The 26,084-nt window shown below is 46.6% G+C and overlaps 2 protein-coding genes across 2 annotated transcripts; one reads left to right on the forward strand and one right to left on the reverse strand.

Annotated features, from left to right (window-relative positions):
* The first annotated feature begins 355 nt into the window (after positions 1 to 355).
* LOC119461709 (uncharacterized) lies at positions 356 to 3,648 on the forward strand. Its single transcript, XM_049672972.1, has 5 exons — positions 356 to 783; positions 1,982 to 2,111; positions 2,400 to 2,534; positions 2,823 to 3,195; positions 3,644 to 3,648. The coding sequence occupies exons 1-5, from the start codon at positions 356 to 358 to the stop codon at positions 3,646 to 3,648; spliced, it is 1,071 nt and encodes a 356-aa protein (XP_049528929.1).
* LOC119461710 (uncharacterized) lies at positions 3,121 to 6,445 on the reverse strand. Its single transcript, XM_037723078.2, has 2 exons — positions 6,312 to 6,445; positions 3,121 to 5,457 (listed from the first exon to the last, which is right to left on the reverse strand). The coding sequence occupies exon 2, from the start codon at positions 5,174 to 5,176 to the stop codon at positions 4,112 to 4,114; it is 1,065 nt and encodes a 354-aa protein (XP_037579006.1). The 5' UTR covers positions 5,177 to 5,457; positions 6,312 to 6,445; the 3' UTR covers positions 3,121 to 4,111.
* Positions 6,446 to 26,084: the final 19,639 nt, after the last annotated feature.

Raw genomic sequence — 26,084 nt, forward strand, 5'->3', positions numbered from 1 at the left:
GTGGAAAATGAACGCAAAAAACTACAGCGCGTAGCAGACGACCCTCGCTTCCCGCGCGCTTCGCGAGCGCGAAAAGCCCACGGATGCGGAGCAGCAGCGGCGCGGCGCGGCAGTTCACAGAAAAAGGCCCTCGCCGGAGCCGGCGCTTTGCACACTCTCCCATATTCTAGGTCACTCTAGACCTTTTTCATGTTTGCAAACAAGCCGCGCGCGCGTCCTATTGGTGCTCCTCGGACGCTTCCGGTCGAGCAACTTCCGGATGCTTGGCTCTCGTCTCAAAAGCCTCCCCTGCGAGCGCGCCGCATGGCCGATATTTTCTTAATCGCTTGCACCTCTCAGCAGTGCGGCTGACGACATGTCGAGCGAATATTTTAGAGGACTGGACAACAGTGCACAGCAGCGCTACCAAGACAAGCTGTCCTTCGAAGGCCAGCAGCTGCCGGACCCGTTGGACGACGATGTCGTGCAATTTTCTTTTTCGGCGAGCCCGAGAAACTTTCCGCCTGTCACAGCAGCGGATATTTTCATGTATTTAGTGGAGGGCGTTTGCTTCTACACAAAAGAACAGTTTAAGAACCACAAACTGAGTGACGCTTACAATGCATTCCTGAGTGGGAAAGTTAAGCGTGTAATGTCGTTCAAGGCAGGCAAGCGCGGAGTCGGCGTCGTCATCTTAACAGCATCTGTGGAGGCCAGCCAGCTGCTTTCGAAGACATACCGACCGTGGTGCGTCGTCAAAGACGACGGCACTGTTGTAAGCGCTCACTGCACGTGCATAGCAGGGTAAGTACAGTTTACTGCCTACTCCAAGAGCACGATTTACATTACCACGACCTTACGTGCCGATTTGTCTTAGACCCAGCGTGGTAGCTTAGAGATTAAGGCGCTGCACTGCTAAGAACGAACACGCGGGTTCAATTCTGGACCCGGCGGCTGCATTTCGATGGGGGCAAAGTGAAAAAAAATTGACCCCCCTTCCACTACTGCGCAAGAGGGGTGCAAGCGAAGCGTGTGCTGACTCGTTTGTGCTACGAGCGCGTGCCGAGCACGAGCGCAAACCGAGGGGCGCCAACGAGCCAGCTGCGGAATATTTCCATTCCGTGAAGATGGTTAACCAGCGAAGCGAAAACGTGCGGCCCCGGTTATAGTAAAGTATTTCACAATTACGAGTTTACACACACGTTCGGCTGCGACGGAGAGAACGACGTCACTGACGGTTGTCGCTTGTGTTTGATGTCTCGAGTTTACTCGGCGGCGTGATTAGCAGCATTCGCGCGCCATTACCGCTTGCGATTCTTCGAAATTAAATGGCTTGAAAATTAAATCTGTCCGTCCCGTAAGACAATGAATGGCTCATATTTCCCTTAAGCAATGGCTCATACGCCCGTAAACGCGGCCTCCCCATTACGGCGACAGAAAAGTGAAATTCCACGCTGGAATGATGAGCGGTAACGGAGCCAGCTGTGCAAAGCAGACGTTCTGGCACGTGAAACTCCATCAATTATTATTTGTCGTAGTTTGCTAAAAATGGGCTAACCCATTTTTTTGTCGCAGGAATTACCAAAATTTAAATAATTTCTGGAGTTTTACGTGCCAAAACCACGATATGATTATGAGGCACGCCGTAGTGGGTGGACTCCGGAATAATTTGGACCACCTGGGGTTCTTCAACGTGCACCTAAACTTAAGCACACGGGTGTTTTTTGCATTTCGCCCCCCCATGAAAAGGTGGCCGCCGTGGCCGTGAATCGAACCCGCGTCCTCAAGCTTAGCGCCGCGACGCCTTACCTGCTAAGCTACCAAGGCGGGATAAACGTAATGCCAGTTAACGCGAGACAAGCTATGGTAATGCATACTTTATGTATAGTGGGCTGGATGTTCAGTACCGTGCACATTTATCGTGCAAGTCACACTGCGGTTAATGCAGTGGTTTACCAGAGAGTTGTCGCTAACACCTAAACTGTGCGTACCCTTGTTTCAGACTTGGAGAATGCTGCACACACGTGGCTGCCCTATTATTCAACATAGAAGCAGCCATAAAATATGGGCTGAATGACCCGTCTCCAACTGAGACAGCGTGCAGGTGGTCTGAGGTATCCAGGAAATCTATGGTGAGCTTTTAATAAATTTATGGATGTTTGGTTTCCCCTATTGGTTTCCTTTGTAGCTTCTTGATATGAATGGTGGATAAAATTGTGAAGAATACGAGAGTAAGATGGGATGAATATTTACAAGCGTATTTCAGTAGACAGACAAGATGGCTGAAGGGCCACACGCACAAGCATTTCACACACACTCGTCGTCTTCACCACTTTGTAGAGCACCGCACTAATCAATGTTCATACCCCTCCATAACAATATTTCTCCTTCATAAAATTGCAACAAATCTGCATTTTCAGGTGGCACCAGTCAGCGAGATAAATTTTTTCAAGGCAAAGCCTGGACAACAAGTTCCTGAACCTGCCCCAAGGCAACAAGGGTCTATTCCAACATGGAGCTCTGATAAAATACACAGCTTCTTGCAGCACGTCAAGGTAAACTACGCGACTTACATTACTTCTAGTGAAAGTTCACACACTATTCAAGCTGTCATAAACTACATATTCAGCATCAGCATACTTTGGTACACCAAAACCTAATCGAAAGATCACATGCTGCATACTCACTCCATTTCCAACACCTTATCTGATGAAATCATTTATTACTTTCATACAATCATGCAGTGTTATTGGATGTAGTGGCTATGCGTTTTCTATGATACACATATGACACACTGTGGTCTGGCTACATCAGTGAATGTTTGTTATTGGTCTCTTTCGCAGACATTTGCCCCCAGCACACTTGTGTTGAGTTGCATAACAGACAGTGAAAGTACGGATTCTTCTCCTGAGACTGCTGCAGAAGAAAGGAAGACCAACCACCAGCACTATTCATCGCGATCAGCAATAGATGACATTTACAGCAATATTGACTTGAATACTGCAAAAAATGTTCAGCTCAGTAACGAATGCTGTGAAGAAATTGAGCAGTCGACCCGTGGGCAATCACGGACACTTAGATGGACCCACGAACGCAAAGGTAGAATAACGGCCTCAGTTTTACATCGTGTGCTAGTTTGTCGAAGTGGGGTCAATGGCATTGTGGCTGAAATCATGGGCTATGTAAAGGCACCCAGGGTCTCAAACATCTGTTGGGGTGTGTCAATGGAGCCGAAGGCTAAAGAGGCATTCATCTCACAGGAGTCAAAAAAGCACAAAGGGTTTCAGTTAACTGAATGTGGTCTATTTGTGAATGAAAGACTTCCCTTTCTTGCTGCCTCTCCCGATGGAATTGCCTCCTGTGAATGTTGTGGGAAATCTGTGGTAGAGATTAAGTGCCCTGCATCTCTAAAAGGTACTCCACTCAATAACGCTTCAAAGCATCTGCAATATTTAAATAATAATTTGCAGTTAAAGCATGATCACGCATATTATACACAAGTACAAGCCCAAATGGCCGCCACGAAGCTTCGCCGAGCCTACTTTTTAGTGTTTACAGGGCTGTCCCTTACAATTGAGCTTATCAGCTTTAACGAATCATTTTGGTCAAATGCAGAACTTAAAGCAGCAAGCTTTTTTTTACCCATATCTTTCCTGAACTGCAGACTAAACAAATTCTGAAGCAAATAGAGTGTGCCAAGGAAACATGTTACTGTCATGGTAACAAGTCTGGCCGCACTGTTCAATGTTCACTGTGTACAGCAAACTTTCATTTGAAATGTGTTAAGCTTAAACGTACACCAAAATCGTGGATGTGTAATAAATGTCAAGTGGAACTAGGGCCAGCTGATGTAAGCGCACCAAGTCAAGAATAGTAAAAAGAAAGCTAAAAGAGAGCAGTGGTCTTTTTTCCATTAAAGTAAACCATTGGAATCCCTACAACACTCTCCAGGCATTGCACTTGGTGATGCAATAATGAAAATGTTATGACCATTTTTCTACTGCAGCGACGCCGTACAAAATTGCATGCAATATGTAACCCAGTAGTAAAAGCAATAAATATTGAATTTATATGCTTTGAACACCACTGACTGCTTCACTTTTTATTTGACAATCAAGACACAGCTTATCTTTCAGTTACATACAGCGAGGTCTTCATGGTTCGTGTTGATGATAGGTGTTTGGAGATTCACCAGGCCACTACACACAATTGCCAACTTGTCAATGGTGGCATAGCCTACATCCCCAGATCTTTTTATAAAGTTCACAGGGAGGATCATGTGAAACAGCCTAAATGATTTCAGCCTCTGAATTGATCGCTCGACATGTATGCGGACACTGGAAATTTTTCTTGATGTGGTGACCTCAGCCCCAGGAAGTTGTGCTCGCTTCTTCGTCAATGAAGGCATCAGCAGGCTTGCACCTCGAGCACCAAACATTTCCTCACATCTGAATCCTCTGTCTACAAGGAACACGTCCCCTTCTTCTACCAATTCAAGCAGTCCGCTGCGTTGCGTCAGCTCTTTGTCAGAGACCCTCCCGCCCCATGCTTTAGAAACGAACGTGATTGATCCTGATGGGGCAATCACCACAAGAAGCTTGACTGTGTTGTGATGTTTGTAGTTGGAATATGTCTGGCTCCTTGCTGTCATTGAAGTGGGTCTTTCGATAAATATTTCTGTGCAATCAATTATGCCCCTGACATTCTCGAATGCAGCATCTTTGAATGCTTCAGGGCACCTAGATTGCAGTGTTCTACGAGATGGCCAAATCAAGAGCTTCTTGAAGTTCTCAGCTAAGACATCTAGCCACGAATGAAAAATGCGGCTTACGGAAGTTACAGAAATGCCAAACCGAAATGCTAGATCTTCCGTCAGAAGTCCCAGACGCAGTCTCATAAGCACTAAAATGAGCTGCTGCTCTGGATCCAGGGTTGTTCGAGTTGTTGGGCTCCAGACAGACAGAACCATTTGAAGCAATGCAGCAAACATTTCTGCAGACACGACACCTGTGTGGAACTTAACAGCTTTCTGAGACTTCATAACAATGTCCCTAGTTATCTTCCGAATCGGAACTGGCTGATTTTTCATCTCAAGCTCCGCATTTTTTTTCTTTGCTGATGCCAGCTGTTCTTCTAAACAAGCAACCTTATCTTTTAGTGCTGCATTCTCTAAAGTAAGAGCAGATATATCAACCATAGTAAGTGTTGTCTCTGTTTCAGCTTCACAAGAATCTTTAGTGTAATCCTCGAGGCCAACATTATTGTCAGTTACTGACGATGTTGCAAGGTCACTTGCAGTAGGTACACATATTTTCACCTGTGCACTTTTGCTCCCCACTGCAGGTCCGCTAGCTTGCACACTGCGCCTCCTTTGGCCACGCTGGTACCGCTGAAGTTTCTGGTTCGTGTTGCCTTGATCACGGTACGGAAATATTGTAGGGACATAGTCCGGATGGGTAGGGTCTGACGACGGCCGGCCTGGAAAATAAAATTGTCAGCTATTAGAAAACATTCAGGGTCAAGCACAATAATGAAAGTTTAGCTAGGAAAAGATAAAGTCAACAGAGCTACTCTGCCAGAATTTGTTTTGTAACTGACCATGCTTGCTTGTATTGAACGCCGCAAAGAAGACGGGAAGAAGTGAAAAACGGAAGGTACAGAGCGCCGAGCACATTTTACGTGACTGCAACCTTCGCAGCTGACTCGATTTTTCAAGCATGTAACACGGGTGTCACGCGGCGCACTTTCGATGACGATCAAATTTCAAAGTTCAGATTGGTTTCATTGCGCAATTTGCGGAAAGGTGTCGATCGCAGTCAAGAGTTTTGATCCGGATCGGGCTCGAGCGACAGTGGCCGTGTGACACCAGTGCAAAATGCAAATGACCAACTAAGACATTCGAAACGTAAAATAATCAGCCAAGACTCCTTCTAGCTCCATTTAATTTACTACAAAATGGTCCTTCTACATTAGGCACCCCCGTCGCGCAAGCTTGTACGCGCGCAGTGCTTGTCACTGCGCGATATAAAATACGATCAAAGCGCACGGATCAGCTTTTCGCTGCGGCAAGCTGCGCTACAAAATGGCAATGGGCATTTTCAATACTCAGCACTGCATTATTAGTTGACAAGCAATAATCTCGCATCGCTTGAAATCTAAGTAGATATCGCTCGCGATAAGCCGGTGTACGAAGCTCACGTAAACGTGCCCAGCCTTGCGCGCGGCATTCGCAGCACCGACGTTCTCGTGAACGATCCTCGCAAAGCGTACAAGAAAGCGAGATTGCATAGTTGCTTTCAAAATGCGCGGTAAGTGAAAAACAAAATACTCACCTTGGATGAAATGAGCAGAACAAATCTGAGAGCTCTTTGTAGGCACCCATTTATCCCTTCGCACTGCTGCGATCCAGGCGTCCCGTCTGTCGCTTTCTCTGGGAAACCTGAATGTTCGCACTTGCGAAAGGAGGTTGGTGCTAGACCGCAGGCTGCATCCAGGGACAACACAGCAAGGCCCTCGATGTGTTTGTCCAAGAGCGGATGATAATTGTGGCGAAAACATTTCGCGAGCAGCAGCAAACGTGAACCGCCGCAAGAAAAACACGCAACAGACAAGGACGCCGTAAGTTTCTTGGGAGCACATCCGGTTTGCGGCACGCTGGCGCGCCCTGGCGGCAAGCCTTCGTGAAAAAGGTCTATACTCTCTCAGCAGTCATGTGATGGCGTCGGCAAACGCGGTGCACGTTCCGGCATGTGTAAACGGCTGCGTAAGACGCTGTGGCCTCTCCCCCTTAATAGAGAGTTTTGCACGTTTCTAACGCGTTTGTGCTAGCGTCCCCTTAAGCGGGAGATGGTGCAATTATAATGAAGGGCGCTGTTATAAAATAGGAATGACGTCACATATGGCACGTGTCATTGGTGGAAGTCAATCGTTCGATTTAGTGCGGCGAGACTGGGCGAATTACACGGACGATTCACGGTTTGCCGATGATTCCCTCCGGAGCTTCGCCCACTCATCATCATTAACCCCGTGGATATGCGGTGTTTTTTTTCCTTCCGTGTCTGAGCAAACGCACAACCGTCGCACGTCATTGCTGCGCCGATTCAGCGTCGGTTCCGTGCGACCAAAAGCACTGTCAAACGCTGCCGGACTATTTGTCGTGGCAACACGTATGCAGACGCCACGCACCCGTAGCTTTGGCTTCATTGCCAGAGAAAGTTGTCCGCGAGTATAGAAAAGCAGAAAAAATCAGAGCATATCCACGAGTTAATGATGATGAGTGAGGTGAAGCTCCGGGGGATCATTCGGGTAAACCACAGCTACGGACGAGAGATAAAGAGAGCGCGCGTCGGGAACGAGAGAGAAAGAGAGCGCGCGTCGGGAACGAACGCCCTTGTGCAATGCAGCGCCCCTAGCTACGGACGAGAAAGAGAGCGCGCGTCCGAAACGAACGACCTTGTGTACCGCAGCGCCCCTAGCTACGGACAAGAAAGAAAGAGAGCGCGCGTCGGGAACGAACGCCCTTGTGCAATGCAGCGCCCCTAGCTACGGACGAGAGAGAAAAGCGCCGGAAGCGTTCTCCGGAAGCCGGAAGCTGGCTTCCGAAACCGGAAGCCAAACCGGAAGTGGAAACGGAAGCGGAAGTCGGCTTCCGGTTATACTATACATATACATATATATGTATATATGCGTATACATACATACATAGCGGTCTCCATGCCAACCAGATTTACGGACTTCTAGTGAACACTTCATAAAACTACATGCGGCGTCTCTTTCACGTACGGACACATAACGCCATCTATTGAGCAATTCATAAACTACAGGTGGCTACATACCACTACTACTACTACAGAGGAGGGAACGACGCACACCCTAAGGAGCTTCGCCCGTAAAACATCCCTTTTCTCGGTGCCTGATGACGATGAGGCATTTTAAGCATGGCAGTGGGACAGAACGAAGGTAACGCTTCTTGCAGTCGCTTGGAGATACTGAGATTATTTTTTTTGCGTTACGCCTAATTACATAATTAGTCATAAATAATTATTCAAATTCTCAAATATTATAATGAGATGAAAAGTGTCAATGAGAAAATTGTAGACTAACATGAAAAACTCCCGGTACAGCTTTCTGTTGCCCAATATGTTGTACATAAAAGTGTTTTATTGCGATAGCAATTATATGGACACTCAAAAGCAGATTTCTGCCGTCGGCGTCGCCGTCGCCGTTGCCGTCGCCGTCGCCGTCGCCGTGAGGTTCCGTATGACGTCATTTGGAGATGAAATCGTCGCCGCGCGCCGAACGCTGTATGTGCGAGTGGCGCGAGGGGCGCGTCTTTCACGGGGAGTGAACGCACGGCGGAGAACAAACGCGCGTTCTGCGCCGTGCTCGCTTAAGGGCTGCAGAAGTAGGCGTCTCTTTTCTCCTTTACAATCACCATATATGTAGAGCAAACGTGCCTTCTTCAGACGCTCGAGAGGCCGTGGGGGAGGGGGAGGGAAGGGAGGCGACGTGTAGCTGCGGCACCAAGTGCCTATTTATATCAGAGGCTCCGGCAACAGTCACCAACGCCGCACGCGTTTTGAGCTAACGCGGGCAAAACGCCGATGGCGTCGACAACAGTTCTGCGTGCTGCCGATGCTGCTGCATGTCCAAGTTTATACCGCTGATAAAGCTAATATCATTACTCCGTATAGCTCTCTACAAGTTTGCTATCGCAATTGATGCTTCGCCTTTCAGGTGAAACTGCGACAACTTTTTTCCTAGCGTGAAAGAAGCCCGCGAATACAGGCAAGGTGCCTCGAGCGGCACGTCGCGCTGCAATTTTGCGTGTATTCGCGGGCTTCTTTCACGCTCGGAAAAACACTTTTATGTACAACATATTGGGCAACAGAAAGCTGTACCGGGAGTTTTTCATGTTAGTCTACAATTTTCTCATTGACACTTTTCATCTCATTATAACATTTGAGAAGTGTAGTAATTAATTATGACTAATTAGTAATACGGCAGAATGCAAAAAATAATCTCAGTATATCCACGCGACAGCAAGCAATATTACCTTGGTTATATCCAGCTACGTGACATTTGCATATTTTAAAATCTTGGTGCATGATTGTTGGGACACCCTGTCTATTGAATCATATAACCAAATGCTGTCTGTCGTTCTTTTGAGTATTATTGCGATAGCAATTATATGGACACTCAAAAGCAGATTTCTGCCGTCAGCGTCGCCGTCGCCGTCGCCGTGAGGCTCCGTATGACGTCAATGGAGATGAAATCGTCGCCGCGCGATAAGTGGTTCTTGAGGGAAAGGGAAAGGTTGGCGCTATCTTCTGCAGCCCTTGAGGGAGCACGGCTCAGCGCCAACCGCCGCGCGCCGCCGAACGCTGTATGTGCGAGTGAAAGGGCGCGAGGGACGCGCTCTTTCACGGGGAGTGAACGCACAGCGGAGAAGAAACGCGCGTTCTGCGCTGTGCTTCCTTAAGGGCTGCAGAAGTAGGCGTCTCTTTCCTCCTTTACAATCACCATATATGTAGAGCAAACGCGCCTTCTTCCGACGCGCGAGAGGCCGTAGGGGAAGGGGGGAGGGGGAGGGAAGGGAGGCGACGTTTAGCTGCGGCACCAAGTGCCTATTTAAATCAGAGGCTCCGGCAACAGTCACCAAGGCCGCAGGCATTTTGAGCGAACGCGGGCAAAACGCCGATGGCGTCGACAACAGTTCTGCGCGTTGCCGGTGCTGCTGCACGTCCAAGTTTATACAGCTGATAAAGCTAATATCATTACTCCGTATAGCTCTCTACAAATTTGCTAGCGCAATTGATGCTTCGCCTTTCAGGTGAAACTGCGACAACTTTTCTTCATGGTCACCACCATTCTAGTTCATCACATTGGCGACTAAAATAAGTTTATTTACCTATTTCTTATGTGGAATGATTTCTAAAGCATCATATATTGGTATTAACCAATTTGACGAGCAGGAGGCAGTGCGTCGCAGTAGAGCTAGCTCTTCACTGCGCGCCTAGAAATTGGTGCAGCTTTCTTTACCCACACCACTAGCATAATATTCTTCGCATTAGCTGAAATCATTTTATTGCGATAGCAATTAAACGGACACTCAAAAGCAGATTTCTGCCGTCGGCGTCGCCGTCGCCGTGAGGTTCCGTATGACGTCAATGGAGATGAAATCGTCGCCGCGCGCCGAACGCTGTATGTGCGAGTCAAAGGGCGCTAGGGAAGCGCGCTTTCACGGGGAGTGAACGCACGGCGGAGAACAAACGCGCGTTCTGCTCTGTGCTCCCTTAAGGGCTGCAGAAGTAGGCGTCTCTTTCCTCCTCTACAATCACCATATATGTAGAGCAAACGTGCCTTCTTCCGACGCACGAAAGGCCGTGGGGGAGAGGGGGAGGGAAGGGAGGCGACGTTTAGCTGCGGCACCAAGTGCCGATTTATATCAGAGACTCCGGCAACAGTCACCAACGCCGCACGCATTTTGTGCGAACGCGGGCAAAACGCCGACGGCGTCGACATTAGTTCTGCGTGTTGCCGGTGCTGCTGCATGTCCAAGTTTATACAGCTGATAAAGCTACTATCATTACTCCGTATAGCTCTCTACAAATTTTCTGTCGCAATTGATGCTTCGCCTTTCAGGTGAAACTGCGACAACTTTTTTATCACTAACGCTTCCGCTCCACGCAGAGGGCCTGCGTGGTCGGGGTGTTCGCTATTATTTTCTCGGCCACAGACACCGGCGCCAACGCCGACACCGGATTTCACGCATTTTGAAATGTTCCTGTCGCCGCTACAGTAACTACTGAATTTCTTCTGCATCTTCGATTTGATCCACCTTCTTTCAAATTTTCCTGTGGGAATTATACAACGTCACCCACCCTTGACGTAAAGCGTGAACAACAATGGTGACAGAGGGCATCCTTGCTTCAATCCTTGGTGAATTCCCACCATTTCATTTCCTTTTCGGCCTTCCCATGCCACTTGTACTTGGTTGTCTCGATATATCTCCCTCAGCAGCTCCACGAAATCGTCATCTATGCCTTCGTATTGAAGAATATCCCACAACAATCTACGTTGTCATAAGCTACTTTAATATCTAGAAATGCTACCCATAAAGGTCTTTTCTGAGCTACTGAAATCTCTATGCACTGAGTTAGTACAAACATATTGTCTTCTAAGCATCTGCCTGGACCTGAACCCATTCTGTAGTTCCCCCAAAACACCGTTTTCCTCCACCCACTTCGACAGTTCTAATTTTATGGCTTGCATTGCCATTCTATATATCACCGACGTTACTGTAACTGGCCTGTACGAGCTCGTCTTATCCTTATCTCCTTTGCCTTTGTAGATGAAATTCATCTTGCTTTCACGCCATCCAACGGGAATATTCTTTGTTCTAATCAGTTGCTCTATGGCATTAGTCAGCAGTGCCTTGCTTTTTGGACCGAGGTTTTTGATTAGCTGTATTGGGATTTCATCGGGTCCTGCTGCCGTGTTGTTAGGGACATTTTCTGCTGCCTTTTTCCTATAAAAGCTTTCTATGCTGAATTTTGATCTCTCAAGCCTCTCTGTTGTTGCTGGATCTGTTGTCTGAACTACGCTTTTTCTCGTACCGAAGTTATGCCTGATAACGTCTGTGATGTACCGCAGCGCATCATCGCCTTCATAGATGTTAGCGTCTTCATCCCTTATAGCCGTTTGCGAGTTTCTAGTTGTAGCTCCGAGTGCTTTTATATGGTTCCAGAATCTTTTTGGGGCGCCTTTGTCTCTTTTGTGAATGTTATGCACCCAACGTTCACTTGCGCATTTAATTTTCTCTTGCACGAGCTCACTCGCATCCCTTTTCTTTTCTCTGTATGTATTCCATCTAAGGAGCACCTCTTCTTCTTGTAATCCCAACTTTTTGGCTTCTCGATGAACCCTAGATGCCTCTTTGAGAAAAGTGATTGGGCGCGCAGGCGGCCGAAGGAGACCACCGACCATGTGCGAGTGAAAGGGCGCGAGGGACGCGCGCTTTCACGGGAAGTGAACCCACGGCGGAGAACAAACGCGCGTTCTGCGCCGTGCTCCCTTAAGGGCTGCAGAAGTAGGCGTCTGGTTCCTCCTTTACAATCACCATATATGTAGAGCAAACGCGCCTTCTTCCGACGCACGAAAGGCCGTGGGAGGGAGTGGGAGGGAAGAGAAGCGACGTTTAGCTGCGGCACCAAGTGCCTATTTATATCAGAGGCTCCGGCAACAGTCAGCAACGCCGCACGCATTTTGTGCGAACGCGGGCAAAACGCCGACGGCGTCGACAACAGTTCTGCGTGTTGCCGGTGCTGCTGCATGTCCAAGTTTATACAGCTGATAAAGCTGCTATCATTACTCCGTATAGCTCCCTTCAAATTTGCTATCGCAATTGATGCTTCACCTTTCAGGGGTGAAACTGCGACAACATTTTTTTTTTACTCACGACGATTCGAGTTTACTTAACTTTTATGTAGAATGATTTCTAAATTGTCATATATTGGTATTAAACAATTTGACGAGCAGGATGCAGTGCGTCGAAGCAATATGACCTAAGGATCTCTTCACACCTAGCCTAGAAGTAGGTGCAGCTTTCTCTACCCAGACCACTAGCATAATATTCACATTAGCTAAAATCATTTTTCTTACTCCTGACGATTCGGGAAAGCACGTAGAATGCGTGCGACCGAGAAAAGGCGAAAAATCTTTGTGCCGGCCGTGACGTCCCCCAAGCGAATGCATTTTTAACACTTGACCACTCATCAGAGGATAGCTGCTAGTCAATTATTCTCTCCTCTACTAACAAGGTACGATATACATTATCTTAACGCTAGTTATGTCAAATATATGCGACCGCTAATTGCGAACAAAAACGCCCGCTTCGAAACCGCGGCACCAACCGCCGTGCCTCCACGCCCGGGGAGCGATCTTGCTGGCGAATGCAGCGCTGCCGCTGCTGTCATGATTCCGTGCAGCACTCCACCGCCGCCATTGCTCTCACCTCCCCCATCTAGCCACCGTACTCATGTGCTCGGCTCTTCGCCGAGTTCAAAATCGGCTTGGCCGCTTAGACGCTCCGCTTTCTGTGTCAAGGTGGCATAAGAGTGGCTATAGCATTCAAATATCCCTCAATGCTTGTCGGGCGCCCCGGTAGCTGCAGCTTCTTACAGCGAAGCTGTTTTAGGCTAGGTTCCAGGAGATCGCGTCTGGCAACAGACAGAAGTAGATCAACAATTCCGACGCGTCGCGCCACCTTGTGGCGTCGTATGAAAAGGTCGGGATGGCGACGTTTTCAAAGTTCGGGATCGAAAAAAACTTGTGCACCACACTGCGCTTTTCGCAGGACCTTACTGTTGCTTCTTCATTAGGTAGCGTAGCTCAGCCTGGCCGCCACGTGAGCGTATCAGCGCTAGTACGCGCGCTGTTACTGGCGTATCCGTCTTTAACAAAAATCGTCATAGTCTCTACTACATCGTGTGTGCGTTTTCTCTGTGCATTAGCGCACATCGCTCTGGAGCGTCGCGTCCCTTTGCGGCGCCGGCTGAAAGTTGCATCGCTCTAAATCATAGCGCCACCTTGTGGTGCCCACTGAAAACTCCGGGGTTTTCGTATAATGGAACGTAGCTTCTCCCCCGGCAGCCACTTGTATGTTGCGCTCGTGCTCGCGCCGCGATTGAGCAGCTGGACTCTAAATAAAATAAAACTAAGTTGCTCTTCTAGAATCGTGTTTGTGCCTTTGTATGTGAAGTTTGCGTTTAGCGCCAATGTGCATGATGATGATGATGATGATGATTTATTGGCATCCCCTTTGAAACGGGGTGGCGACAAATAGTCACCTAGCCTGCTTGATTTAATCAGGTATACTACACATGTTCTTTATCTCGCATTTTTGTATACCTTTTTCAAAAATTTAGCTTGTACCGCTGCCTATGATTTTAAGAGATCAGGTCGTATCCATCTTTTCCCTGCTTTTTTTCCACCAGTACTCTAATCGTCTCTGCATGATGATGATGATTTATTGGCATCCCCTTTGAAACGGGGCGGCGACAAATAGTCACCTAGCCTGCTTGATTTAATCAGGTATACTATACATGCTCTTTATCTTGCATTTTTGTATACCTATCATTATTTTTCTTTTTCAAAAATTTACCTTGTACCGCTGCCTATGATTTTAAGAGATCAGGTCGCATCCATCTTTTCCCTACTTTTTTTCCACCAGTACTCTAATCGTCTCTTGCTGATCTCTACGGCTGATCTGTTTATGTTTCCTTCCACTTTAAACCCAAGCGCTTCTGGGAGTTGCACGTTACCTACGGTTCTCGCTGGGTGGATCCCGTCGCATTCCATTAGGATGTGCTGAGTGGTCTCTGGATCTTTACTGCAGCATACACATGTCTCATCTAATTCCGAATATTTGTTCCGATATGTTTTCGTCCTTAGGCAACCGGCTCGAGCCTCAAATAGCAAGGCACTGCCCTTTGTGTTATCGTACAGATTTTCCCTTCTAATTTCTTTCTTCTCATTCTTGTAAATCTCCATTGTCCTTTTCGTTTCCATTCTTTGCATCCAATTCACGGTCTCTATTTCTCTCACTTTCTTTCTGATGACCCCTGGTTGTCTATTTACAGTTTCGATTATCCTGTACTTGGTTGCCAACTTCCTTGACCTCTTCCTCCATTCTGTGTCCACGCTTTTCATGTAGAGATACTTGTGCACTTTAGCCGCCCATTTATTTTCATCCATGTTCCTGAGCCTTTCTTCAAAACTAATTTTGCTTTGTGCTTCTCTGACTTCAAAAGAGGCCCAACCCATGTCTCCATGCACTGCCTCATTTGTCGTATTCCCGTGTGCTCCCAAAGCCAACCGGCCTACTGATCTTTGGTTAACTTCCACACCCGCCAATATATCTGATTTTAAGCATATAATGGCATTTGCGAATGTTAGCGCTGGCACCATTACTCCTTTCCAGATTCCGCGCACCACCTCATACTTATTGTGGCCCCACAGTGCTCTGTGTTTCATTAATGCTGCATTCCGCTTCCCCTTTATTTTCAGATTATCTTGGTGGTTGCTTGAGTAATTCTTTCCTTCGTTTATGTGTACGCGGAGGTACTTATATTGCTTCACTATGGGTATTACTTGCTGTTGAATTGACACCACGAAGTTACTCGTGTGCTCATTAAAGATCATAATCCCTGATTTCTCTGTGCTAAACTTAAGGCCTAGATTTGTCGCTGCGTTCCCACAGATATTCACAAGTATCTGTAAATCTTTTTTATTGTCCGCTAGTAGCACAATGTCGTCTGCGTACATCAGTCCAGGGATCTTCTGTTGCACCATTTGTCCATTACGCATGTAGGATAAATCAAAACCTAATTCGCTGTTTTCCAGTCGTCTTTCTATGCCCTTGACGTAAAGCGTGAACAACAATGGTGACAGAGGGCATCCTTGCTTCAATCCTTGGTGAATTCCCACCATTTCATTTCCTTTTCGGCCTTCCCATGCCACTTGTACTTGGTTGTCTCGATATATCTCCCTCAGCAGCTCCACGAAATCGTCATCTATGCCTTCGTATTGAAGAATATCCCACAACAATTCCCTGTCTACGTTGTCATAAGCTCCTTTAATATCTAGAAATGCTATCCATAAAGGTCTTTTCTGAGCTACTGAAATCTCTATGCACTGAGTTAGTACAAACATATTGTCTTCTAAGCGTCTGCCTGGCCTGAACCCATTCTGTAGTTCCCCCAATACACCGTTTTCCTCCACCCACTTCGACAGTTCTAATTTTATGGCTTGCATTGCCATTCTATATATCACCGATGTTACTGTAACTGGCCTGTACGAGCTCGTCTTATCCTTATCTCCTTTGCCTTTGTAGATAAGATTCATCTTGCTTTCACGCCATCCAACGGGAATATTCTTTGTTCTAATCACTTGCTCTATGGCATTAGTCAGCAGTGCCTTGCTTTTTGGACCGAGGTTTTTGATTAGCTGTATTGGGATTTCATCGGGTCCTGCTGCCGTGTTGTTAGGGACATTTTCTGCTGCCTTTTTCCAATAAAAGCTTTCTATGCTGAATTTTGATCTCTCAGGCCTCTCTGTTGTTGCTGGATCTGTTGTCTGAACTACGCTTTTTCTCGTACCGAAGTTATGCCTGATAACGTCTGTGATGTACCGCAGCGCATCATCGCCTTCATAGATGTTACCGTCTTCATCCCTTATAGCCGTTTGCGAGTTTCTAGTTGGAGCTCCGAGTGCTTTTATATGGTTCCAGAATCTTTTTGGGGCGCCTTTGTCTCTTTTGTGAATGTTATGCACCCAACGTTCACTTGCGCATTTAATTTTCTCTTGCACGAGCTCACTCGCAACCCTTTTCTTTTCTCGGTATGTATTCCATCTAAGGAGCACCTCTTCTTCTTGTAATCCCAACTTTTTGGCTTCTCGATGAACCCTAGATGCCTCTTTACGCTCTTCTATAGCTTGTTTAATTTCCTTGTTCCACCACTTACGTGGTTTCCTCTTTCCAATCCAACAATTGTATTGCCGTGTCCGCCTTATTTCATGCTGCATAACCTCCACCAGTTCCTTATATTCCCAGACTGCTGTAGGAAAAGCCTCAATTTTCTTCTCTATGTTGTTTGCGATCTCTGTTATTTGCTCGTCATTCATTTTTAAAAACTCTGAGGCTATTGGTTCATGTTCTGCGCTGGTATCTCTCCCAAACATTAATGCTAAACGTCTATGATCGCTTCCCAGGCTATTTTTTCCATTTTCGTCTATTATCATTTGGTCCAGTTGTTCGTAGACCATTTCTGAGACTAAGGCGTAGTCGATACATGACTGCCTGTTTCCGCATTGCCACGTTACCTGTCCATGACACTTATTCTCCCTGTTAACTACTATAAGGTTCTGTTCATCACACAAATCCAGCACTAGAGAGCCGTTGTAATCAGTATATCCGTCTAAATCGTCCATGTGCGCGTTCATATCTCCCACTAATATCACCTGGCCCGAGTTACTGAACTCATTAATATCGCTTCTAATGCAATCGACCAATTCCTTATTTTTTTCCCTGCTATCACTACCTGTCCACAGGTAAGCTACTCCCAGCCACGTCTTTTTACCTTGCCATGTACCACTAATCCATAAATGCTCTTTACATGTCTCGTTTACCCTTCGCCACTTCAGACCTCGCCTAATTAGTACGCCTACGCCTCCGCCTTTCCTTGACCCGGTCATTCTGTTGCACCCTTCCCATACAAAGTTGTCAATAACAGGCGGCTGCTCCAAATCTCGTAGATGCGTTTCGGTCAAGGCGTACACACTAATTGCTTCATCATTCAGTTGCGTTTGAATTTCCAGCCATTTTTCCTGCTTACGACCACCCTGCATGTTAATGTAGCAAATTTTACCTTCTCTATTCTTATCCTTTCTGCGTCTTTTCCTGACTCCTGGTCGCCTAATTCTGCCCTTTACTGGTGTTTCGCTATGTTCAATACTTAATCCTGCTTCCTGATTGCCTGGGGCCCACCTAAAAAAGCTACAGCTCGTGCCGCGAATCGATTTCCGACCGGTGTTGCTACACTTTCACTAAAATGTATCCCGTCACGCACACAAGCGCCTTCGCGGCCTGCTCGGTGCACTTCACGGTTGATGTCAATGACCGTAAAATTCATTGCTTTAGCTAGAGTCCAAATTTCCCTGTTTACTGCAAGAACTGCCCTTTCAATTTTATAACCCTGCCTTTCAACCTCTGGCACCGTGCACACCGCGATTTGTACTTCTTTTGAAACATTCCGCAGGTCGGTGACGCCTTTGGCTATTTGCTTTGTGATTCCTGCTCCTCGTCCGTTCAGTACGTCAATCACTCCGTCCATTATCACCACTAGGTGTCTCTCCTCCATTGTGTCCCACATGCGTTCCTTGGCCTTCGCGATCACCTCTCTAATCGGCTTTCCCGGAAGCGCGCTAACCTGGACTCGTTCGTCTGCCCCTACCCTCTCTGCTATCGCCGGTTCTACTTTACGCATGTTGGAATCCCCAACAAAGACAACTCGACGCTTTCCTTCCCCCTCACCGCCGAAAGCTGCCCCCGAAGTCACAATGCCCTCCCCTCCTTTCTTATTCTTGCCCTTGGCTTTGTTTTCTTCCCCGGCGGCGTCAGTGGTATCCCCTTCGTGACTATCACTGACGTTTGCGCCACTGCTGACCGGCGTGGCGGGTTCGGCTGTCTCTGCACTCGCATCGGAGCCAGCTCCGTTCGCGGTGCTCGCCTCGATGCGTTCATCATTGATTTGCAGAATGGTGGCGCTCAGTTGGATTTCTGCGTTAGCTAGCTTTTCTTCTGCCTCCTTCCTCTGCTTCTGCTCGATTTGAAGTTCCTTTTCTAGCTTTCCAACCCGCTTAGCTAACTTATCCTTGTCTTGCTCTAGGCGGTCTAGCCGCGACCCTAGCACACACATCCTACAGATAAAATCTGCACCATTCGCTTCGCGTGCTGATTTAAACCGCGTTTCTTCCAGCGCGTAGGAACGCTCGCACTCAGAACAACGCACGCGTGGGTTCCCCCTAGTACCAACCATCATCTCGTACTAACAAGGCGTAGATGTGGAAAAGAAAAAAAAAGTTTCTTTACCTACTTTTATCTAAGCGAGAAGACCAAGAAAGTGAGAAAGCATTAAAATAATTTATAAAGATTGTTTGGCTAAGCTAACCCTCCTAAAAAAACCAAAAAGTGAAATATAAAATAACAAAACTTATCTCTTTGGCACGCTGCTCCTGCTGCGCTGAAAATTACCGTGTGCTCCCAAATCATTCCAGAGCATAGCGCCACCTTGCGGCGTCGTCAGAAACGTACATCGCTTCAAAGCGTAGCGCCGCTTAGTTGCGTCCACTGAAATCTCCGGTGGGTTTCGCTGGTGATGATGATGATGATGATGATGATGATGATGATTTATTGGCATCCCCTTTGAAACGGGGTGGCGACAAATAGTCACCTAGCCTGCTTGATTTAATCAGGTACACTACACATGTTCTTTATCTAGCATTTTTGTATACCTCTCATTATCTTTCTTTTTCAAAACTTTAGCTTGTACCGCTGCCTATGATTTAAGAGATCAGGTCGTATCCATCTTTTCCCTGCTTTTTTTCCACCAGTACTCTAATCTTCTCTTGCTGATCTCTACGGCTGATCTGTTTATGTTTCCTTCCACTTTAAACCTAAGCGCTTCAGGGAGTTGCACGTTACCTACGGTTCTCGCTGGGTGGATCCCGTCGCATTCCATTAGGATGTGCTGAGTGGTCTCTGGATCTTTACTGCAGCATACACATGTCTCATCTAGTTCCGAATATTTGTTCCGATATGTTTTCGTCCTTAGGCAACCGGCTCGAGCCTCAAATAGCAAGGCACTGCCCTTTGTGTTATCGTACAGATTTTCCCTTCTAATTTCTTTCTTCTCATTCTTGTAAATCTCCATTGTCCTTTTCGTTTCCATTCTTTGCATCCAATTCACGGTCTCTATTTCTCTCACTTTCTTTCTGATGACCCCTGGATGTCTATTTACAGTTTCGATTATCCTGTACTTGGTTGCCAACTTCCTTGACCTCTTCCTCCATTCTGTGTCCACGCTTTTCATGTAGAGATACTTGTGCACTTTAGCCGCCCATTTATTTTCATCCAAGTTCCTGAGCCTTTCTTCAAAACTAATTTTGCTTTGTGCTTCTCTGACTTCAAAACAGGCCCAACCCATGTCTCCATGCACTGCCTCATTTGTCGTATTACCGTGTGCTCCCAAAGCCAACCGGCCTACTGATCTTTGGTTAACTTCCAAACCCGCCAATATATCCGATTTTAAGCATATAATGGCATTTTCGAATGTTAGCGCTGGCACCATTACTCCTTTCCAGATTCCACGCACCACCTCATACTTATTGTGGCCCCACAGTGCTCTGTGTTTCATTAATGCTGCATTCCGCTTCCCCTTTATTTTCAGATTATCTTGGTGGTTGCTTGAGTAATTCTTTCCTTGGTTTATGTGTACGCCGAGGTACTTATATTGCATCACTATGGGTATTACTTGCTGTTGAATTGACACCACGATGTTACTCGTGTGTTCATTAAAGATCATAATCCCTGATTTCTCTGTGCTAAACTTAAGGCCTAGATTTGTCGCTGCGTTCCCACAGATATTCGCAAGTATCTGTAAATCTTTTTTATTGTCCGCTAGTAGCACAATGTCGTCTGCGTACATCAATCCAGGGACCTTCTGTTGCACCATTTGTCCATTACGCATGTAGGATAAATCAAAACCTAATTCGCTGTTTTCCAGTCGTCTTTCTATGCCCTTGACGTAAAGCGTGAACAACAATGGTGACAGAGGGCATCCTTGCTTCAATCCTTGGTGAATTCCCACCATTTCATTTCCTTTTCGGCCTTCCCATGCCACTTGTACTTGGTTGTCTCGATATATCTCCCTCAGCAGCTCCACGAAATCGTCATCTATGCCTTCGTATTGAAGAATATCCCACAACAATCTACGTTGTCATAAGCTACTTTAATATCTAGAAATGCTACCCATAAAGGTCTTTTCTGAGCTACTGAAATCTCTATGCACTGAGTTAGTACAAACATATTGTCTTCTAAGCGTCTGCCTGGCCTGAACCCATTCTGTAGTTCCCCCAAAACACCGTTTTCCTCCACCCACTTCGACAGTTCTAATTTTATGGCTTGCATTGCCATTCTATATATCACCGACGTTACTGTAACTGGCCTGTACGAGCTCGTCTTATCCTTATCTCCTTTGCCTTTGTAGATGAAATTCATCTTGCTTTCACGCCATCCAACGGGAATATTCTTTGTTCTAATCAGTTGCTCTATGGCATTAGTCAGCAGTGCCTTGCTTTTTGGACCGAGGTTTTTGATTAGCTGTATTGGGATTTCATCGGGTCCTGCTGCCGTGTTGTTAGGGACATTTTCTGCTGCCTTTTTCCTATAAAAGCTTTCTATGCTGAATTTTGATCTCTCAAGCCTCTCTGTTGTTGCTGGATCTGTTGTCTGAACTACGCTTTTTCTCGTACCGAAGTTATGCCTGATAACGTCTGTGATGTACCGCAGCGCATCATCGCCTTCATAGATGTTAGCGTCTTCATCCCTTATAGCCGTTTGCGAGTTTCTAGTTGTAGCTCCGAGTGCTTTTATATGGTTCCAGAATCTTTTTGGGGCGCCTTTGTCTCTTTTGTGAATGTTATGCACCCAACGTTCACTTGCGCATTTAATTTTCTCTTGCACGAGCTCACTCGCATCCCTTTTCTTTTCTCTGTATGTATTCCATCTAAGGAGCACCTCTTCTTCTTGTAATCCCAACTTTTTGGCTTCTCGATGAACCCTAGATGCCTCTTTGAGAAAAGTGATTGGGCGCGCAGGCGGCCGAAGGAGACCACCGACCATGTGCGAGTGAAAGGGCGCGAGGGACGCGCGCTTTCACGGGAAGTGAACCCACGGCGGAGAACAAACGCGCGTTCTGCGCCGTGCTCCCTTAAGGGCTGCAGAAGTAGGCGTCTGGTTCCTCCTTTACAATCACCATATATGTAGAGCAAACGCGCCTTCTTCCGACGCACGAAAGGCCGTGGGAGGGAGTGGGAGGGAAGAGAAGCGACGTTTAGCTGCGGCACCAAGTGCCTATTTATATCAGAGGCTCCGGCAACAGTCAGCAACGCCGCACGCATTTTGTGCGAACGCGGGCAAAACGCCGACGGCGTCGACATTAGTTCTGCGTGTTGCCGGTGCTGCTGCATGTCCAAGTTTATACAGCTGATAAAGCTACTATCATTACTCCGTATAGCTCTCTACAAATTTTCTGTCGCAATTGATGCTTCGCCTTTCAGGTGAAACTGCGACAACTTTTTTATCACTAACGCTTCCGCTCCACGCAGAGGGCCTGCGTGGTCGGGGTGTTCGCTATTATTTTCTCGGCCACGGACACCGGCGCCAACGCCGACACCGGATTTCACGCATTTTGAAATGTTCCTGTCGCCGCTACAGTAACTACTGAATTTCTTCTGCATCTTCGATTTGATCCACCTTCTTTCAAATTTTCCTGTGGGAATTATACAACGTCACCCACCTTCTTATAACTTGTATTAATTAGTTTTGCGATGAAAGTTATTTTACAGTGCAACTGTATAAGGCTCATATCCTGGGCTTCGTGCGTCGTCGGCTTGACCGTCGCCGTCTGCTTCCACCGCTGGTTTGGTGCCACCACGCGAACGCGCTCGTGCCACTTCTCACGCATTTGTCGTCGTCGTCGTCATCTTTCACAGCTGGCTCCGTTGCTACTCATCATTCCAGCGTAGAATTTCACTTCTCTTCTGTCATCGTAATGGTTAGGCCGTGTTTACGGGGGCATAATCCATTGCTCAAGGGGATATGGTCCATTCATTGTGTTACGTGAAGGACAGATTTAATAACAGAGGTGATACGCGAATCAGTGTGCGCACCTATCATCACGATGACCAGCGATCAGGACACTACAAAAAAGTCGGCAGATCCCACACCCTGAGGGAATCGATGTTATGCGAAGCAGTGTGCGGGGAGCCTACCAACAACCAAACGACCATGAGAGCACCAAGACGTAAGCGGCTGTTTCATGACCTAATGACATGCACATCATCACATTCATGTCATAACCTATGGCTTAAGTTCGTCATACACTCTTGTCAAACTACGCTAATTTTGGTACATGCCAAGTTAACGAAACGACCATGAGAGCAACAAGACGTAGGCGGCTAGATAGATAGATAGATAGATAGATAGATAGATAGATAGATAGATAGATAGATAGATAGATAGATAGATAGATAGATAGATAGATAGATAGATAGATAGATAGATAGATAGATAGATAGATAGATAGATAGATAGATAGATAGATAGATAGATAGATAGATAGATAGATAGATAGAGTCTCAAATTGGCAAATGTTCGCCAGGAAATGCTTCGCATTTAATATGTTCGTGCCTTTGTTTAAAATACTGTGTCACTTCTGTGTCTTGCGCTGACCTGTTTCGAAGAGTGGATTAGCTTATGATATTTTTTTTTCATTTCTTTGTTTGAGAATCTCCGTCACATAGGAGTAGGACGAGAGCTACAAATTTATTATTTGCCTTGTATGCTTTTCAGCATACCCGCTCCAATTCTAGAATATTTTAGTCTTATCCAAATGTTGGCTTTTCTTACAGCAATCATTCTGAAACCGCTCGGCAGTTATCTTAAGCCAAAGTTACAATACTTTTGAATAGCACAGAACCCCAATATTTTTAATAATTTCTCCTTTTACAATGCCTTTTTACTACAGGTGGATAGTTTTGTTCGAAATAGAGAGAACTGTGTGAGCACATACGGCTGCTCTGGGCAAACACTTATTGTAACATACGCTTCGTTCAGCCCCTATGGCTGGGTGACTTGAAATCCCTACTTGCAATCTGGCATCTTCAAGTTGGAATAAGGTCTAAAGAACGCCATTAGCTTGATGGTGAGCGTTACGACCGTGACTTCCATTAACAATGAGAGCTATTTTCATATTTGATATAAAACGATGTTCGCATCCTGGTATTTATGATGTTAGCAAGTTTCTGTCATTAAATTGCACATTATAAAGTGTTTTATAATAAAAGCTCAAATGCAGAATAAGAAAGATTTCAGCCGTTTGTTTGCATACGCAGGACGTTTCTCAGACTGTGAGTGATTGTTGTATAGTCGATCAAGTCCGGATTACTGAGCAACATAGCCTGGTTTAGTACGCATATCAGTTGTTATGCTTTAATTTCATTGTACTTTTGCTCCAATTTGATGTTTAACTGATCACGCTTGAGGTCCTACTATATTCAAAAACTATTGGAAAATATTTGTGTTTACAAATAGTCACTATTTGATTCAAGGACAGAATCTAATAGGACGGTAGCTGATTCGTTATTCGAAAGATTAGAATATTCGCACACCCATATACTGCTGTCACAAACCTGAAGACCGAGCGTCACCTTTGGCCGGTGACAGATCCCCTTCTGTGGTGAGTGCGTTCCCGTAAGGGTAACACACTGGCAGCCTTCGCTTTCTAATAATCTTTTGGTTGTCGAACAGCTTTTAGATCTGACCGTTCTTAACAGGACACTGTAAATAAACGTCTTGTTTGTGTTCAAAGTCGCCTCGTCAGTGCCCGGCACTTTCCGCTTATCTACCTGGTCAAGATCCAAGCCTCTGGGCGAACGCTACCCCAGGGCCTGAGCTGCCCCATGCAACAAAATAGTACTGTTCAATGTCCATTTAGGTGTCCACGAACTTGTTACGAAACCAAATGCTAAGCTTGAGATATAGGATATTACGCAAGGAATTAGTTTTGGAACAAAAGAAGAACGAAAACGACAGCTGACTAGAGCGTGTCGCACGCGTTGACTTTGTCTTCGTGGGTTATAAATGGCCGAGGAAGGCACGCGGTTCTGAACTCGCACGACCAGGTCTACCGACGTTACAAAAGACAGCAGATGAAATGAACATAGAATGTATAACTTGATAAAGGTATAGAAAAGGTGTTCCCGTCTCGCATTTATATGCGCGTGCATCTTTCTGTCGCGCCGCCTTTTCGCCGTGAGCTGCATTCAATGCGCGCATCTTGGCATGCACTTGTTCTTACCTGCTATGTTCAGTGCGCCTGCGACGCCCTTCGGCGACGGGGACAGTGCGGCGGACACTGGCAGGGTCACCGGGGTGGCGGCGGCTTCGGGGTCAGAGCCCGCCCCGGACGAAGGCATCGTCCTCATGCGCTCGCTGTTGTGCCTTGAGGAGCGGGACGACGAGGACGAGGAGGAGGCCTTGCGACGATGACGAGGCCGCCGCGATGAATGACAAGCCCTCCTGGACTTCTGCTCGCCGCCCGTACCCGTTGTCGAAGCGTCCATAGTGGCGCTTACGTAACAGCGCGGCAATAAGACCTAGCGGTGAGGGAGAGCTAAATCGGCGTATTGTCGGTAATGAAACGAGACAGGCAGGAGTAATTCGCTAGAGGAGACTTACCTGGCACCACCGAGGAATCTGGTTAAGTGAGCTAGGAGAGAGACAAATGCGTAAGCCTCCGTACTCCAGCTAGTCGTCTTCTTCTTCTTCTTCTAATACTGAACATGACAACGATGACGTGCCTTGCAAGTCTGTGCTAGAGCTTGCAATTTCATATAGAGATAAAATCAACAAGAAAAAGAAATTGGTTTAATTATGCGCTCAATTCAAAGATCAGATCGAGATAATTTATTTAAATCATGACTCAAAGTCTATTTGGGGAAGTGAGTAAATGAATGAAAGCTTGGACTAAGTATAATTTACAATGGAACCTTCATGTTTGAATGTTAGTTTAACCTTGGGCAGTAATGCGCCGGCATTGAAGGACGGAATCACCTTAGATCAGTGCTTGCCCCGGAATGTCCTAATTACTGCAAGTGGCGGTGCCAAAGGGAAGGGAGGCCCCTTCGCGCTATCCCGTGGCCATTGGCTCAGGCTCTGCCGCGTTGTTGCTATACATTGTTCTATAAATTTGAAGAATCTAATGACAATGGACATTGCTACCATGAATTTTCACAGTAACCACCGCTGTTGTAACGCGCAAAATTGTGCATATGTGTGTCATCTGCTGTCAAACCTGTCGTTTGCGGGGGCTGAGACCTTTGTTAGGCTTTATGCTATACTATCGTTTGAATGAACGAAAAATAAAATTCAATTCAATTCAATTGTTCGACCTGAAGCTTAGGATTAGGCACGTCTGTTGAAATACTTCCTACTTGGGGCATGCGTTCAAGACGTACCTCCGGGACGCCACCATTGCAGGCTTCACCAATAGCTGAAGTGCGCCAACCAAGCAGCGGAATTCACGTGGAGCACTTTGGTCGCTTTTCTTCCGATGAAGCCTGTACGCGCCAATATCACTTAGACCGTCCACCAAATTGGGAATAAGATGTTACCAGGTGACTCAAAGATAAAACTTCGAGCAAGGCCCGAATTTCTGCTTGCCCCCCAAGCTCAACTAAAGCAATCTCTTGCCTTGCTTTGA

Source organism: Dermacentor silvarum, chromosome 8 (assembly GCF_013339745.2).
Source record: "Dermacentor silvarum isolate Dsil-2018 chromosome 8, BIME_Dsil_1.4, whole genome shotgun sequence".
Taxonomy (NCBI): Eukaryota; Metazoa; Arthropoda; class Arachnida; order Ixodida; family Ixodidae; genus Dermacentor; species Dermacentor silvarum.